The 19025-nt window shown below is 41.8% G+C and overlaps 1 protein-coding gene and 1 pseudogene across 1 annotated transcript in view; one reads left to right on the forward strand and one right to left on the reverse strand.

Moving 5' to 3' along the window:
* Nucleotides 1-1438, reverse strand: part of gria1b (glutamate receptor, ionotropic, AMPA 1b) — a 79862-nt gene extending 78424 nt beyond the window's left edge. The window contains exon 1 of the mRNA XM_037687758.1: nt 1295-1438. Coding sequence (XP_037543686.1) covers nt 1295-1403 — 109 coding nt within the window. The 5' untranslated portion in view covers nt 1404-1438. The remainder of the gene's footprint in view (nt 1-1294) is intronic.
* LOC119420771 overlaps nt 1-19025 on the forward strand; it is a 261041-nt pseudogene that overhangs the window by 160114 nt on the left and 81902 nt on the right.

Raw genomic sequence — 19025 nt, forward strand, 5'->3', positions numbered from 1 at the left:
CGGATGGATCCTAACAATGACATATGGATCCTATCGATGCCGTATGGATACTATTGATGCTGTATGGATCCTAACGACACTGGATGGATCCCAACGATGTCCGGATGGATCCTAACAATGACATATGGATCCTATCGATGCTGTATGGATCATATTGATGCTGTGTGGATCCTAACGCTACCAGATGGATCCTAACGATGCACGAATAGATCCTAACGATGCATGGATGGATCCTAACAATGCCATATGGATCCTAGCAGTGCCGTATGGATCCTATCAATGCCATATGGATCCATACAATGCCTGAATGGATCCTATCAATGCCTGAATGGATCCTATCAATGCCGTATGGATCCTATCAATGCCATATGGATCCATACCATGCCCAAATGGATCCTAATGATGCCGTATGGATCCTAACAATGGATCACTGCGCACATCTATCAGCGTGACTCTTCATGGGATTAAATGTCTTAATCCTATAATCTGCACAAAGACAATACAATGATGCTTCCTGTATGCTACACTCTGAAAACTGCTGAGTTCTTCTAATAACTCAGGTGGGTTACATCTGTTGGGTTGATTGAATATTGGCTCAGTCTGAACTAACTGGAGGTGAGTCTCACTTTCCAGTCCAACATTTCCAGACAGATTTCCACCAAACTGGACCTGCCTGGACCTGCCTGGACCTGCCTGGACCTCTGCTTTAGGATGCATCTTATAAGAAGATGTTTTACTTGATTGGCGTTTTCAGCTGATTAACAAATGAAGCTGTGGATCATTAAATAACATCAAGACAGATTTGAGCTTGTTTGTTTTACGTCCTCATTAACTGTAATTCAACAAATTATTCATTTTAACTGTATCTTATACTGGTTCAAACTGATAACTAGCCAGGATCTGCTCGGTCCAGGTTTGACCCAGAGCCAAATTACAAACCGGCTCATTTTCACACCCAGCAGTTCTTACTGTGTGTTTTATAGTTCCAAATATTATAAAACAATTTCCAACTTTTATGAAGAAAGGTGATAAAAACAGTGTTTCTGACGTCTGAAGGAACCGTTTTGTGTTGTCTGACCTGTTTGTTGCAGGGATGATGTGAAATGTAAAGAGGAGGACCTCCTCCTGTCAGAAACAAAGCTGACAGCAGCGCTGAGTTCAGGAGATTCAGTTTCAAGAATCAGGAGCTGAACTGAACCTGAGCTGCATCCTGAACCCACTGCACATGATCTTACTTTAAACTGAGCGTCGTAATGAGAGCTACGGATGAAGATGTTCCGGCAGCACAACTCACCGATGTTGATGTTACTTGGGAAACTTGTGCCGCTGCAGAGCCCGATCCTCACCCTCATCAGCAGCAGCTTCAGCAGCAGCAGGGGGACCGGAGACCTCTGCAGCTGCATGTTGGCTCCAGCAGCAGCACCGACAGGAGACACGAGACACCAGCTGTAATCCCATCCACAGCGCAGCCCGGCCCCAGGCTCCGCTCTGAGCCTCTCCTCAGAACCAGCATCCAGATCTGGAGCTGCAGCGTCGGTCTGAGCCTCATCTGTTGGTGCTGGCTGTGTTTCCTCCCTCACTCTCCTCCCCCCGCTCTGTCTCTCTCTCTGCTGCACATGCACAAAGAATCAAAGGGATGAGTTTCCTCAGAATGTGTTTGTGAATAAAGTTTTCATCATGGCATCATGCTGTCTGAGGTTTGTGCCTCTGAGGGGCTCTGCTCCACTACAACCTGAGTAATTAGCAGCATTCTCAGAGGAATGCATGTCGCCCGCCACTCTGCACCTAAAGCTTAAAGGCTGATCCTGTGTTTTCAAACTTAAGCTCAGAATCGCTAAACCTCACTGATTTATGACCATTTCAGGGATTCAACCAGTGCCTAATTGGTAAAACAATTGTGCCAAGTGTCTGGACTAGTCCTCCTCCAGAACATTTTGAATAAAGTCTAGGCCATTTTCTTCATTCTGATGTATTTTAACAGTTTTTAACATTAAGTTCACCTACATTTGTAAACACTTGAGCCAATAACTATTTTAGAGAGCAACAAGAAGTAACCTGACCAACAGCTCCCCTTGTGTAAATAGAACACGCTCCACTGCTCTCACGCATCCTAACCCCCCTCCCCTTTACTTGATGGTTCTGAGTCCAACTCTTCTCCGCTGAATTCACTGTCCAACCTCATTGTCCTCCTCCACATGTGAACCCCCCAGGCTCCTCCTCAGTTCATTGTGGCTCTGGGCTCCTGACCGGGTACGACAGCCTGGTTAGCTCGGCTCTCACCCACACCACTCCACCTGCTCCAGTATCTCCCTTCATGTGCTTCAATTCTTGGTTGTTTAGTTGTACAATGAGAAAACTTTTTTTTTAAATCAAAGTAATCTTTTTGACGTTTTGATCGCTGTTATTTTGACAAACTGGTGCCGTCGTTTTGATACGTGATGTACGTCACGTACCATCAAACATTTATCTCGTATTTTTAATAAATAATTAACATTTTATTAACGACCCACTTAAACTGTAAAACTGATTTGCAATTTAGTTGTGCTGTTGTATTATATTTTTGTGTTTTTAATTAAATTATCCATGACTGAACGTTTAAGGGCGGAGATTTTTTCAAGGGTTGAAGTGGAAATACTTACTTGAAGGAGCAGCTCTGATGTGATATTAAGAAGCTCGTTATGTTTAAAATGAGTGTTTATGTAATTATTTTAAGATTACATGTCCAATATAGGGTTTACTCATTCAAAGCAGTCAAATTTGTTCATAATTTTATTATTAGTAAGCCTGAGAGTTACTGGGTCTAATCAAACAGTTACCGGAGCACACCCTGTCAAAATAAGAGCGTTCCCAGATCTGGCTCAGATTAAGCCCTGGTTTTAACCCCGGATGTCCCTTTAAATGTTATATTCATGAGTGGGGAAATCAACCACCTTAAAAAATACTTTTACACACAAAAAAAGACTTTTCAAGACTTGTTGATTTTTTTTTTTTTTTAGCTGCTCCCTTCTTCAGGGGTCGCCACAGTGAACTCTCTCTCTGGAAGACTTGGATATTGTTTTTACTCCAGATGTTCTTCCTGACACAACCACAGCCTCTGAGTGGAGCAGAGAGCTCCATCTAGGGTGCCCGGCGGAGCAGATGGTGGGGGTTAAGGGCCTTGCTCAAGGGTCCAGAGTGGGGCAGATGAGGGTGGAGGCAGGTGTGGGTGCTTCACCTTTCCCACACACATTTTGATGTTGTCGGTCCGAGGAATTGAACCGGCGACCTTTAATAAGACTTAAACCTTCGTTCAATTTAAATGACTTTTTAAAATTAAGTCTTATCTTTAAGTGTCTTTTTTTAACACTTTTAAAAAAAATCTAATAAAGCATTTATTTTACAGCAAGTTTTGAAAAATAAAATAAAAGCATTTCCCACCCCAAATCCAGCCCACCAGACCCTTCAGAACCATCCATCCATTATCTTTACCAGCTTCTTCCATTTTGGGTCACGGGGGTCGCTGGTGCCCATGTCCAGCAATCACTGTGGGAGGGGCGGGGGACACCTGGACAGGTCTCCAGTCCATCACAGGGACACATGGAGACAAACAACCATTCACTCTCTCATGTAGTGAACCTGATCTGAACCTGATCTGACCTCAAATCTTGATCAGATGAGCAGTGACTGTTATTTCATTGATCTGTATCCAGAAATACAGTTTGAGCCATCTGGTGACTTTCTTTCTTGAATTAATCAAGCAGAAAAGACAATTCTCTATGATCATTACTATTTTACAAATGTTTGATAATCAAATTGTGTTAGTTCTTAATGCTTACAGGTTGAAGAGAACTACTCATTTTTATTTTACATAAACAGTAAGTAATGATTTTTATTCCTCATTCAAAGAAGAAATCAGGTTAATATGCATTTCTTGATTTTTCTGTCTGCAATGTAAGTATGTTAAAGGTCGGTTTTCGGTCAACTAAAATGTTTACCGAGAAAAATGTCATGTTTAAACTTTTTCAGAAGATAATAAGAGTGAGACTCCACGAAGTCTGAAGTCCTACAATAATCTTTCTGTTTGTCACTAAAACAATCCTTGACTTTTAATAACATCTTACATCACCAACCACACCTCTATTCCTGGTCCATCGACCAATCAAAAAGCTCTCAAATGACCCGGAAGTCGACCCATTTAAAATGTGGCAACTTCCCAGTTCATACAGTGGCTGAAGAGGCTGAGACGCTGAGTTGCTGGAGTTTGTTGGTGGCTGTGTTGCTGCACTCAGAAATGAGTTCAACTAGAGAGTGCACAGAGTGATGGAGTCAGAGTTCTTGGGTGCAAACGCGTTCAGGATGATCCAGAGACGTTTTGGGATTATAACTTCTGTTTGAACAACCTCGTACGACTCTCTAAGGGTTTGGCAGTTCTCACGGAGACGCTGAAAGAGTCAGAAAGGAACCTACGCCGACGCTGATTTCATCGTCAACCAGGTAGAAGGTTCTATTTTCGACTAAGTGTACCGGAGGCCAGCTGAGATCTGATGGAGCGTGCACGTTTTCTGGTCAAACAGATTAATTCCCTCACAAATCTCTCTGTAAGATAAATCTCCATTTCCATCTTAAACTCTGCTTTCTCCTAAAATCAGTACAGATATTTAGAAATATCTGAAGCTAAGTCCTCAATCACCGCCGCGTGATTGAAGTTCATTATTTGTGAAACTTGTCTGTTATTATTTTCATATTTTGCCAAAATTAATGTAAATGTTTGATGTTAAACTTTGATTCTGAAAATAAATGACCGCATTCATTTGATGGGTCAAACATAAATAACGTCTCTCGTTACATTTCTGTTAAAATTCAATGCACGACATTTACACAGTCAGAAAGATGAGGAACTCGTGAAAAGTATGAATATATTTCCCTATATGTCATACTACACTCACCTAGGGACAATTTTAGAGTTACCAATCAGCCTAACATGCATGTTTTTGGACTGTGGGAGGAAACTGGAGCACCCGGAGAAAACCCACGCATGCACGGAGAGAACATGCAAACTCCTCCCAGAAAGGCCCCTGGACCGGGATTTGAACCAAGGACCTGCTCGCTGAGAGGCAGCAGCTCTACCAGTTGTACCACCGTGCTGCCGCCTTCAGAACCAGTAGCTGAAAATGAGGCCTGGTTTGGGTCAAACTTGTCTCTCAGTGTTCGGACATGGAGCTTTTATTAAATCTATTTTTATTTACTGTTGGATTCTGTTTTTATCTCTACAAGTGGTAGAGACGTTAGTTCCTAAATGTTTTTGACTTGTACCGATCCGGAGATACAGCGAGCTTTGGGAGCACGGTGCAGCAGCTAAAGACGTCCTGCCAACCAACAGCAGCCGCTCTGAGCCGTGGAGCGTCTGATTCCACAGCCTGCATGACGGTGGAACAGCCTTTCAGTACTAAATGTGAACGTGTGCACGCTTCAGGTGAGCCAAACTAAAACGATTCAATCGACCGGGAGGCGGGACTCCGCAGGGGCTCTGCAGGTGCTGCTTCTGGGGTGCGGTGAAGTGACCTGTCAGGGATTTGTTACAGAAGCTCTCAAATGTGAAAGTGGAGCACCACTAATAAAAATCTGAAGCATGAGGATGAAGGTAAAAAGAAGAGACAGAACTGAGACGATTGAAGTGATGATAGATTTGGATTAAAAGTTATATTTGCAGTTTATTTCAGCGTGGTTAATTATTCCCCTCAGGGACATGAGAGTAAAGGTACTGAGGTTTAGAGAGCGTCTGAAATTAATCTGACAAAATAAAATTAAAAAAGTAGAATGTTTTTTAGCTTTGTCAGAAAAAAATGTGTTTATTGCACCAAACTAAATAAATAAAGACAAAGATAAATGTGTCTGTTTCTTTTAATCTTTGCTGTTTCCAACAAACAGGCACGTTTTCAAGCTCACGTGCATCAATGAATAGATTTCTTTTGTCCCTGTGTGCAGAACGTTCCATGTACCGGCAGTAAGCAGCAGTTTGAGGCACACAGAGCACTCCGTCAAACTTTACGCATTAAAGACAACCATAACAAATAAAATGTGTGACAAAAGAACTGAATGAAAAATAATTTCTCCTAATTCTGATTCTGTCACTGGGCCAAGTCAAACTGAAATAATTTTAAAATTTAATATTATTAAATGTATAAAAGGTCAGTTTTGATGCCGTTTTTACTAGAACTACAACAAACATTATTCAGAATACAAATGATGGGACTGACAGTGATGTTTTTATGGACACCAGCACATCTAGGGATCAGAGGGAAAGAAGCAGCGGACAGGGCAGCAAAGCAGCAACAAACGATCAAATCAATTTTACAATATCCATCAGTAAATCAGAAGTAAGAACCATAGTGAAACAAAACTAAAGGGAAAATGGCAGAAACAGTGGGAAGAAGAGCACAAAGGAAGATGGTACTACAGAATTCAGAGACAAGTGGGAGAAACGAGAACAGGAGGAGGAACAGAAGAGAAGAAGACTAATAACCAGAGTAAGATTTGGACATACAGGACTTAACAGCTCACTACACAAGATTCAGAAACATGATACAGGACAATGTGAGCTCTGTGGACAGGAGGAAACAACAGAACATGTCGTTTTGGTCTGTCAGAAATATGAACATCACAGAAGGCGTATGATAGAACAATTAGGAAAAATCAAAGAAACATTTAGTATAATAAATATATTGCAAAAGGAAATAAGAAGTAAAAGTATTCAAATCATTATACATTTTTTCAAAAACACAAAATTAGATAAGAGAATGTAAACATACAGACATAGCGATTTTGAGCCACACTCCATACCAGTAGGTGGCGGTAATGCACACCTTCTGTTGTTTGCCAACCGCCATAAAATCCCATGAAGAAGAATACCTCAAAACAGTGAGGTATTAGGAATAACAAAGACCAGACGTTATACATCGTGACATCTGATGAGTGACGCAGCAGACAGTTCTGACCTGACGAGTCTTTGACTTCCTGTTTCGCTTGGACTTCAAAAAACACGGCAGGTCTGAAAAAGCAGAAAGAGTTTGATTTATCTGCAGCAGCAAATGAGCTACATCCAACAAGTTAATCTACACGCTGATGTGACGGGTTGATTGTCATTTGGTGATAAAATCTACAGCTGACACTGGTGTTAAGAAAGAAGGAAGACCATTGTTGTGTGCCTTTTGTAGAAAACTGTTTCCATCAGCAGGAAGTGGAAGAAAAGAATTCAGATAAAACGAGCGCAGCATAAAGCCAACTGGACGACAGGCTCGTGTTGCGATGTCTGCAGCTCAGAGTGTGACGTACGCCACTGTGTCACACAACAGTTGAAGAACACAAGTTATCATCACAAATTAGAACAAAAATTAAAAACTAAGATCTATGCAGTTCAACAAGGAGGCACAAACTTCCACATCAACATATCAAAATACAAAGAAAGACATTTTGGAGCTTGGTCAAAAATTCTACCAAAACGTTTTTTTATTTTTTTTATTTTTTCATGTTAGCCTTTATAACTTCCTGTTAATAACTATTTTAGCAAACAACTTAAATTTAATGGAAGCAGGATCAGAATTAAAGGAAACAGCAGATAAAGGTGGTACAAAAGTCTCCATTAGTGCTTTGATTTCTGAGAACACAAACTGAATGTGAGCATGATCAAAATAATCTGCTGTGTCGTTGTTTCTGAAAAACTCCACATCTCTTGTCCACACTGATGCAGCAAAACCTCTAATATTTGTGCATTGTTTGTGGTTTTACACATCTGTCTCATTCACATGTTGCGTTTCAGGAAAAGAACGTAGCAAGTTTAGTAAGCTGCTGCTGCGCTGCCTTCACATGCAGAGGACACATGGCAGAAAATATGCTTCATTGTCTCGTACAGTGTTGAGGGTCAGACATTACTGTACATATTGTTAAAAACAGGGTGTTTAAAATACAAAACGTTATGTTTATAAAGCATTTTACTAAATAGACCAAATAGAACTCATAGTATTTACTGCGTATTTCATCAAAAATGTATTCAGCATTTAATGAGTTATTACTTTGAGTATGGGTCTAACTTACGTCGTGTTCTTTTCAAAAGCCTTCTATATCACTTTTTATTTGACGTGAATAAAATGCTTTAATTTCTACAACAAACTTCATATTGTCATGTCTCTGAAGGGCATGGCTTGGAGAAAATGGAAAAAATATCAAACATTTAAAAACTGTTAAAGATGGGAACTTGTCAAATAAAGCATTCTCTTTTTTTCTCTTGCTGCACTTGATCACTTGCATCTTCTGAACGTAGCACCGCACTGGTTCTCACCCTCTTTAATCAGTGTTCACATCAACATTTCATGCTGTTTCATCGCATCTTCTGCACTTGTGCTGCAAGCTGTTTTGTTTGGAACAAATCTGAAACACCAGCTGCTGTTTGAAAGCCTTGTTGTTGCCTTTAACTTTGACATAAAATATTTTGATACATTAAATAATCCAAAGCTGCCAGCAGGCTGGAGAAAGAATGGTGTTTCTACTGTTTTCCATAAAGAATGAAGGGAGAATGAATAAATGATGAGCCATTGTGCCCGCAGAGTGGTGTTTCAGCCATGTAGAGCACATGTAGAGTAACATGTGTGAAGCTGCTTGTTAATGCTTGGGTCAGCATGCTGGAAGTGTCAAATTATGAATGTGGAAGGAAGGTATGCACTCTAAAAGCTGCAGCTTCTATCTTCTACCCAATCTCTACACATTAACATACAGATGGTGTTACAGCCCTTCATGTTATAAAGGTGTCCAGCATGGAAAAGATTTTAGATGAGCGTAACAAGGATGAGTCAGGTCCACCAGACATGTTCACAGGACCTGACTCAACCTTGATGGATTTATCTGTCAGGACTACAGAGCATGCATCAGGACATTTTAGAGGAACATCTTTTTTATGAATAACAACCTGAATTCTACCTGTGCCACTTTAGAAGTGAGTTATTTTGGAAAAACAGGCTCTGTTTCCTAATTTTTCATTTTCTTTGGTGTGGGGGAAATCTAAAGAGCCTGGGTGGTTTGGTAGTAACAACTGCTGCCATAAAAAGCAGGAAATCATGCAACTTTATGCACATGCACATTTGGGTACGTTTGTTTCTACAAACCAAAGCTGGTGTGTTCAACAGAGTTCTGAAGTTGGCCCATTACGGTCTCTTTTTATCTATTTAATGTCTGCAAGTTACACTCTATACTGATGACACCCACTTCTATTTATGAAACAAACCTGAAGAAACTACAAATAAAAACAAAATTACAGGAATTATTATTTTGTATTTAAAGGTCTGACTTGTTAATAATACCCAACTAAGTCTGAGAAAATTTGGGTCATGATCTTTGGTTATGAAAACCACAAAATGTGATGGTCCAAAGATATTTTTTTCTCTGTATCGCATTCCTTTAGTTAACATGCACAAATGTTGCCAGGAATTTGTGCAGACATGTCATTTAGTGTGATCACAAGCAAATATGTACATTTTTGTTGCAATTCTATCCATTTACCAGTAGCAGCCAAGTGAGATACTACCCTGAGCTTCTGAAATGTGTTTTACATTAAAACTAGTATCTCTTGCAGCTACTTTCAGCCACTACTACACTAAACTATGTCACCATCCTTGGATTTCAGACCCATTGGCAGGCAGGCAGGTAAAGTAAGAGTTTAAATAAAAATAATTTATTAAACACAAAATGCTGTTGAGACAACAAAAACTTACTCAAGCTTAAAGTGAGTAAAGCAGAGCTGATTAGGTTGGCAGGTGAGCAGGAACAGGACAGAACGGGACATCAGAAGGAACAGGACAAAGCAGATCATCGGACTGACGGACAGAAACAGACCGGGCAGAGGAGGACTGGGACGTCTGTGTGTCTACAGAACAATGAGCAGACGTTGGAGTCGTGAGGAAGAGAGGTTAAAGTAAGGCTGGGAGAGAGATGAGAGCACCTGGGATCAGAACACTGATTGTAAACTGCTGTGGATGATTTGGCTGGAGAGAAAGAGGAGTAAGAGACAAATGGGGGTCCTCCCCCAGAACATTTTGAATAAAGTAGATGCCATTTCCTGCATTCTGGTGTATTTTAACAGTTGTTAAACATCTATGTTTACCTACATAAATAAACACTTGATCCAATAACTATTTTAGAGAGCAACAAGAAGTAGCCTGACCAACAGCTCCCCTTGTGTGAACAGAGCATGCTCCACTTCTCTCATGCACCCCCCACCCTCACCCTACTCACAGTTGTATATGTATATTCCATAATTAATGTCTGGAAGTTCTATTGAAATTTGTCCAACTGTTCATAAAAACGTTTGTTAATTAACAGACAAGTGGATACAAAATTAGATGATCCCCCACCTGAGTTAAAAACATTACCTGATGAAATCTGATAGAAATTATCTTGTGGTCACTGTGGGAAAAGTTGTGAATCTTTACAACAAACTAAATCTATTAAAAATAAAGAAACCAACCAGTTTTAATTTTAAAAAAAAATCCTTCAGGTCAGTTTAGCTCCAAACAGCCACGAGTCATGTTTGCAACTTTCTGTCTGTGCAGCATTAGTTAGCCTCCAGTATAAGATGTTGCCTTATATTTTGCACTTTAGCACAATGGTTCAATCCATTGTAGATGTCAAAATGGACCTTTTATAATTGAATACACAACTGCTGTGAGAGCCCCTGGCGGCTATTGATTGTAGATTCCTCCAACACACAAACTAAGTTGAACTAAACTGCAGAGCTCAGGATGTTCTCCTCAGCTCCATTTTTGTCATTAATGCTTAGAGGATGGAAATTCAACCATGATACAGCAACCATCCCAGAATCTCATAGTTAAACTGATATACTCCTGGACACTTTGTTGAGAAAAGGAAGAAGCAGAGCTTTCGCTCTGAGAAGAGCTTTAATCTGACCCAGAATTGAATCAGTCACCAAAAGCAATAAAAGGAGAAGAATTAGTCTTAAAGCCATGACTGCAGAGGCTCGTGGAGCACGCTGCCAGGATGTCTGGGCTCAATACCTGCAAATAACCTCCAATATCTACTTGGACAAATAAATACATAAAAATGATGTGTGCTAAATACAGTAATTGTATAGTTAGAAGTTTCCATCCATTCATTATGAGCATGAATGTCCTATTAATTATGGTATTTTAATGATTTGTTTGAATTGTTCATTTTCCAGACGGGCTGATTCTATAAAATCAGCTTCAGTGGTTTATAAAAATACAAGTTTGAATTTGTTGTGGATTTTCTCTGGTCAACAAAAATGATACATACAGGCTCAAATGTGTCCACGGGTCCACTAATATTTGGTTTCATGCATCACCTGGACCACAAGGTTTTTGTTTCCATCATGAAGCTTCTGGTTGAACTCTAGCTGATATCTGACCTCTCTCCTTGTGGAAATTCATAGGGATTAATTAGGTTGATTTAGTTCCTGCATGGGCCCAGCTTTTATTCAGAGTTCCAGATTTTTAATCCATGAGGTCGGGAGTCCTGAAGCTTAAATTCAGCCTGATTTTTCCCAACCAGAAACCAGTTCTGATGTATTTGGACTCATGGTACTGTTAGAACACAAAAGTTTCAACCACCTGGCAGCTGATGTGAAGAATTTGGAGTTAGTCCTTTTCTTACACAGCATAATGCTACCACCAACATGCCTGACAGATGGAGTCATCAGGTCTGAAAGCCTCATCTTGGTTCTTCCAAACATCCTTTGTCTTTGTGTCCTATCAGCTCAATCTGCGTCTCATCTGACCATCAAACTTTTCTCCACATGACACTTGACTCGTCCATGTGGGCAGCTGAAGGTTTCAGTCCAGCTCAAAGGTTCTGGAGCTTCTTGTCCCTCTCAGTCCATGGTGATGTAAGACTGTCTTTGCTGTGGACAGAGATTCTGGTGTTTCAGCAGTTTCCAGCTCAGGCAGGCTTGAGTCATGGACGTTCTTGGATTGTTCCTGAACATCTGAACCAACTTCTTTTCACTGGAGAATCAAAACTTGGGACTTCGGTGGAAACTACCAGAAATCATGACCTGAAATGAGACGTTAATTACCGGTACTATTTAAGTTAAACAACTTTCTCGACCCTTCAGCAGCACTTTCAGAAAGATGAGCTGGAGATGAGCGATGAAGTATCAGAAGATGCGTCATGAGGAAGCTGAATGAAATCAGAAAATGTAAACTGTTTTATTCATGACCTTTGTGCACATTAAAGCTGTCGCACGGCACCGGTGGGCTGTGGTACTGCTCGTTCTCTGGTCACATTCAGCCCAGACCTGCCTCTTTTTGTTTACCAGAGCAGATTTAACAAAAGCACTTAAGGCACGAGGCACTTTGAACACGAGGGGAGGAAATTAAACGTCAAATTTGTTCATAACGCATCACAGGTAGGCGAGTTTACAGGTCACAAAGGAGCGGACTTAGCCGAGGCAGAACAGGAGAAAGTTAAAGTATATATATCTTTGCGCTTTTTCTTATTGATGCCTTATGTTTTAATTTTTACACTTTTCAGACCATCTCCATCTGACCCTTAGTCTTCAGATAACATTTCTAAAAGATGCATAGTATTACTGATAGGACGATTCTTTATACTCTTTGAACTGCCACCTTATCATGATGGTGGAGTTTGAGCACCTGAAGGATTCTAGGAGCTCCAACAAAGTTAAGTCAGGTCCTCCGACATATTTGCAGTTACTGGTAGACCAAACAGAGTCAGAGTTAATAATGTGCTTTATTTACAGGATGGAGGGGACACGGTGAGTACTTTGGTATGTTGAAATATATCAATGAGTAGAACAGTAGAATGTCTTACTGAAAGAAGTCTTTGTTGGTACGCGAGTCCGAGGAGAGGAGGAGAGGTTCTGGTTCTGACAAGGTTTTCTACTGAGAGATGAGGGGAGTACCATTGGAGAGGATCAGGTTTTGTTGAATGGTTGGTTGGTTCTCCAGGCTGAATGTCTTGAATAGTTTCTGGGACACGATCTGGACGAATAAGAATCCACAAAGAACAAGGAGGCCTAGGAAGGCTTAGTGGAGTCCAGGACTTGGAAGTCACTGTAGCAGATCACAAGAGCGGTTCAGTAATATTATGTCAAGAGACAGTTTTGAGGCCGTCCATCACTATTTACCATAGGTATGATGATGTCCCGGCACTGAAGGAGCATCTGGCTGAGGCTTTTATCTCCTCCAGAGTGGTCCCTCAGATCAGGTGCAGGTGTGGTGGTGGCTGATCAGTAAACTGCTGCAGCTGTGGGAGAGTGAGTGTGGCTGGCAGAACCAGAACTCCTACACTTTGAATGGATGCAAAAAGTTTAAAATAAATAAATAAATAAATTGTGGGATGTTTCATCTTTAATCCAAAAGACTTAGTCAGTCTGAACAATTTTTATTTTTTACTTCTTGCACCTGTCCAGAGAACCTGTCTTTACTTTGCTAGATGTTTCTTCCTGGGTTATTGAGCATGCATCAGTAGAGTTTAGGAGCTCTGCTGTCGGGGTTCTTGTGATGGCCCCTGGTAGGGTCTCCCAAGACAGACTGGTCCTGTGAGACAGGCCAGATCAAGAGATATTCCAGACTCATATAGACAGAAAACAGCAAAGAGATCGGTGTCCCTTGCCCACGCGTGGGTCATGAGGCCGCACCGTGGAGCCAGGCCTGGGGGAGGGACTCATCAATGAGCACCTGGCCTTCCTATGGGCCCACCACCTGCAGGAGGGGCCATTCAAGTCAGGTGCAAAGTGCCATGAGTTGTAGCCAAAGGTGGGGACCTTGGCACTCTGACCCCGTCTAACCGCAGCTGGTTCTTGGGACATGGAACGTCTCTCTCTGGTCAGGAAAGAGCCTGAGCTTGTGTGTGAGGTTGACACCAACAATGTAGTTGGGCTCAAAAACTCTCCTAAACCAGTCTCAAATCTTATAAAGCAGTGGAAGATTTTTATGAAATTCTCAGAAATCAGTCACTGTAAGAAGATCTACAAGTAATTCAGTTTTAGAGTTGACCCAGATCAAGATGTCCACCACAGCCTACTGAACTGATGAAACACATTAATCCCTGTACATCAGTCAGTTTTACTGACAATGAGATAAAGTTGAGTCTAATTACGTGAGAGTCATGCCCAATGCATCCTCTGGGTGTTACCAGATCTTATGGGATCTTATGAGACCACTTACATTATTCCCAAGGTTTGACCTTCAACTCCATTATTTCTCAACACAAAACAAAGTTACTCTAAAGTTCTGACATGAAAGGGTGACACATACTATGACTTTATTTTCAATATATTTTCCCAAACTTTTGTTGTTTCCATTTCTTCTTCCAACTCACAGATGTTCTGACATTGAGGAGACCAAGTGATGAAGACCTCCAATAGTTCTTTTGGTGCTATTTTTTCAGCAAACGCATCTTATGGCGTCCATGGTAGGATGTTTTTATAAAATAAACTGTCCATTTCTTCTAAGAAAGATCGAGAAGGTGATGCATCTATTCCACATGTCCACTGTGTAAATGTCCGTGAAGCCCAGAGAAGTCCAAACCAAAGGTCTACAAAGTAACCGTTGGTCTGTGGTTCTATCAGCTGCTACTGAATAATGCTTCTGGATGTCGAAGTGATCAGCTCAGATTGTTTCACCAAAAGAACTCCTGATTATTTGAATAGTTTTGTGGTGTTTTAGTTAATTTGCCAGATTTAGGTAAAGGTTGGTTGTAAAAAAAAAAGCATCCCAACCCTTCCACTGCCATGTGTAAACACATAAACCAGATTCCTTGTAAAGTCTGAAAATCTTTTAATCACTTTAATGATTTTTTTTCACACATTTGGAGAGAAACTGGAGATTCTCTGAATATCTTCAATCCTCTTAAACTTTTAAGGAGTTTGTTTAGGACTTAAACATCGTTCCAATCACAAGATTTTAAAATGTTTTCCGTCTCTCTAACAAGCCTTTTCTTTTCAAACCAAACTTTTGCTGCATTTTGTTGCTCGCCCAAAATGCAGGAATGGAACTGAACTAATGAATGAAAAGAGGAGCCAAAGTCCAGGTAAAATCAAATGTTCAAATCAAACCCGACTTCCATCCTCCCCCGTCCTTCCTTTTCCTGTCTCCTCCTGCAGGGAGGCAAGAAGCGAACAGCCCACCTTCATCGACTCTGCTGTCAGGAGGAGCTGGAGCTGTGGAGGAGAGGACAGAAGGAGGCCTAATCAGGTTCCCCAGGGTAGAAATAAACCCACAACTGTGTAGACGGTCAAAATAAAAAGAAGGAAATTATTAAAAAAGAATAAAAAAATCTAATAAATAACTAAATGGTCGAAGATTCCCTGCTGATATAAAACAACTGTGCACATTTAACCTTTTTATCTCTTAAAATGTCAGCCAACTTCTGGGTTATTTTCCTGGGTAACTTGATGTGTTTCCATGGCAACGGGATGCAAGGGCAGCGCTTTGTGTGGAGAGGGGACACATTTCACAAGAGACCGTAACACGACTGACTCGACAAGATGTGCACCGGTACAATTTGTAGGTCAGCAAACTGGAAACCACGAGCACCGAGGGTGGGGGTGGGGGGTGGGGGTGGGGGGTGGTCTGTTCTGTGTGTTTTAAGCATGCACTGCTGCTTCACTAATAAAAACAAACTGGAGTCAAATAACTTTTAAAACTTGTCAACACAGAAAAACAGATTTTTTTTTTAAAACATCCATCCATCCATCCATCATCCATCCATCCATCCATCATCCATCCATCCATCCATCCATCCATCCATCCATCCATCCATCCATCCATCCATAATCCTCCTCTTGTTCTGGACTCAGGTCTCGGGGGCAACATTTTGATCAGGGAGGTCCAGACATCTCTGTCCTCAGCCACCTCTTCTATCTTTTCTGGGAGGACTCCAAGGTGTTCCCAGGTCAACCAAGAGATGTACTGTAGTCTCTCCAGCATGTCCTGGTCTTCCCCGGGGTCTCCTCCCAGTCAGACATGTCAGAAGCACCTCCTTAGGGAGGTGCCCAGGGAGCATCCTTAACAGAAGCCTGAACCACCTCAACTGGCTCCTCTCCATGTGGAGGAACAGTGGTTCTACTCTGAGTCTCTCCTGATAACTGAACTCCTCACCCTGTCTCTAAGGGAGAGTCCAGCTACCCTGCAGAGGAAACTCCATCCACACATCCATTCATCCACACATCCATCCATCCACACATCCATCCATTCACACATCCATTCATCCATTCATCTACGCATCCATCCATCCACACATCCATCCATCCATCCACTATCTTTAACCACGTCTTCCTTTCAGGGCTGCAGGATTCACTGGTCCCATTAGTCACTGTGCGAGAGGCAAGGGACACCCTGGACAGGTTGAAAGTCCACCACAGGGACACACTGAGACAAATGAGACATCTATTTTCACTCACCTAGGGACAATTTAGAGTTACAATCAGCCTAACATGCATGTTTTCGTCTGTGGGAGGAAACCAGAGAGAACATAGAAACTCCACACACAAAGGTTCCTCTTGAAGAATTTGGAGTTCCTAAAACACCATTTCCATCAGCGTTGAACTGTGCCAATAATAGTTAGACCTTCAGATACGATGAAATATTGTGACATCCCATTCAATTCTAATGTTGAAGACCTCTGTGGAGTTGCATCATTGTAGTTTTAGTTCCAGTAAATTCTGTAACTTGCTTCTCTGGTTTCTCTTTTATTCATCAAGTGCAACTTCTGACTTGTGGTGTCTATTTATGTTATTTAAAATAAATATTAACTTGAAATTCTAAATGTAACATTTTATACATGCAAAGTCTTAGGTCTTCTTTGAAGGTGTTGAAGGACTGAGGGTTCCCCACTGATATTCATGAGGGCACAAGCTTGAAACTATATTTAAAATAAATAATAATAATTTGTACACATGTATGGACATCCCCTAATTAGTGAAAATGTTTTAAACTGTATTGTTTATGAAACAATAACATGTAAGAGAATGAGGGAAGATGAGAATCAGCACCTCCAGATCTGAGGCCATGGTCCTCAGTCAAAGTTTGGATTGTTCTCTTCAGGTCCAGGGTGAGGTTCTGCCTCAAGTGGAGGAGTTCAAGTATCTCTGGGTTTTGTTCACGAATGAGGGAAGAATGGAGCGTGAGACTGACAGAAGGACAGGTGCAGCGTCTGCAGTATTGTGGACGCTGTACCGGTCTGTTGTGGTGAAGAGGGAGCTGAGCTGTAATAGAACCGCTGCTTGTCCACATCAAGAGGAGCCAGTTGAGGTGGTTCGGTCATCTGGTAAGAATGCTCCCTGGGCGCCTCCCTAGGGAGGTGCTTTGGACATGTCTGACTGGGAGGAGACCCCAGGGAAGACCCAGGACACAGTGGAGAGACTATGTCTCTCAGTAATGGATGGATGGATGGATGGATGGATGGATGGATGGATGGATGGATGGATGGATGGATGGATGGGTGGATGATGGATGGATGGATGGATGGGTAGATGGATGGATGGATGGATGGATGGATGGATGGGTAGATGGATGGATGGATGGATGGATGGATGGATGGATGGATGGATGGGTGGATGGATGGATGGATGGATGGATGGATGGATGGATGGATGGATGGATGGATGGATGGATGGATGGATGGATGGATGGATGGATCTTGCTGCACAGATCATGACATGCAGCACTTTAATATCACGTCACAGAAGCATCAGTCTGGAGCACGGTGAGTGGAAATGGTGCACATCACCTCGACTGTGTATTATCTCACAGTTCTTGTCTCCAACTGGTTTTTGACTGTTGCAGTCAAAGGAGATCCCATCTTAAAGATCAAGTGATCCATTGGTTATCGTCTACAGGTTCTTGGTTCCTAGCACATTCTCTGAGACTTGAAGTTTTCAGTTTTCCTTCTTGTGTTGCAGATTTGAGTCTCGTTGTTTCATGTTCAAGTGTTAAACACTAGTACGAACATTTAAGCTCCTCTTTACAACAGCTCTTATCTGATCCCTCTTGTCAAACTATTAGCAGCAAATCAGCTTTTAAATCTCCTTCTAATTGCTTTTCATGCACGTTGTCATGGCAACTATGACAAAGCCAGATGATGGCTTTTAGGCTCCTTCAGGGCTCGGAGAGGAGTTTGTTTTGTCACAGCTTTATCAGGCCGTAGATTTGTACAAAGAGGCGCGCGCACGTGCACGGCTGGCGTTCACAGCGGCAGTTGTTTGGAGCTGGCAGGGAGGCAGACAGCTGCAGGGAGGAGCGTTTAATCCTCAGATCAGCAGGAAAAATTGCCTCTTTCATGGAGATGGAGGTCTGCAGGAGGCGTAGAGGAAGTGGCAGTAAAAGAGTTCACAGTTTAACTCACGTCAGCTGGTCCAACAGTTTAACTCACGTCAGCTGGTCCAACAGTTTAACTCACGTCAGCTGGTCCAACAGTTTAACTCACGTCAGCTGGTCCAACAGTTACGTTTACTCCACCAACTCCAGGTCACGAGTCTTCAGATTTCTACTGGGAGAACTTTTCAGAAACAATCCTCGTTCATTTCAGTTCAGTAATGTGAAAAACAACACGCTCCTGAACTGTTTACATGTCAAAGTCACGTATTTGAATAACTGAGATGCAAACAGGTTAGCATGAAAGCAGTGGTGAGAGGGGACAATCAGAGCTGGGCCACGGAGTGTTGGAGCATCCTGATAAATACCAACGTCAAAGGTGCTACGGAGTTGTGATCCGGTGTCGTCACTCTCCTTCCAGTGTCACACTTCAGGAGGCGCTTTCCTTTTTTATACATCAGATGTGACAACTGACTCATGGTGCCATTTCTTTAGTCTCTATCAACAACCTGAGCATGAGCCGATCCAACACTAAACAGGAAAACCAACAGGGACAACCCATCTGAAGGCTTCATCTGAAGACTTCATCTGAAGGCTTCATCTGAAGGCTTCATCTGAAGGCTTCATCTGAACGCTTCATCTGAACGCTTCATCTGAACGCTTCATCTGAACGCTTCATCTGAA

The sequence above is a fragment of the Nematolebias whitei genome, chromosome 14 (assembly GCF_014905685.2).
Source record: "Nematolebias whitei isolate Nwh7 chromosome 14, NemWhi1, whole genome shotgun sequence".
NCBI classification, from domain to species: Eukaryota; Metazoa; Chordata; class Actinopteri; order Cyprinodontiformes; family Rivulidae; genus Nematolebias; species Nematolebias whitei.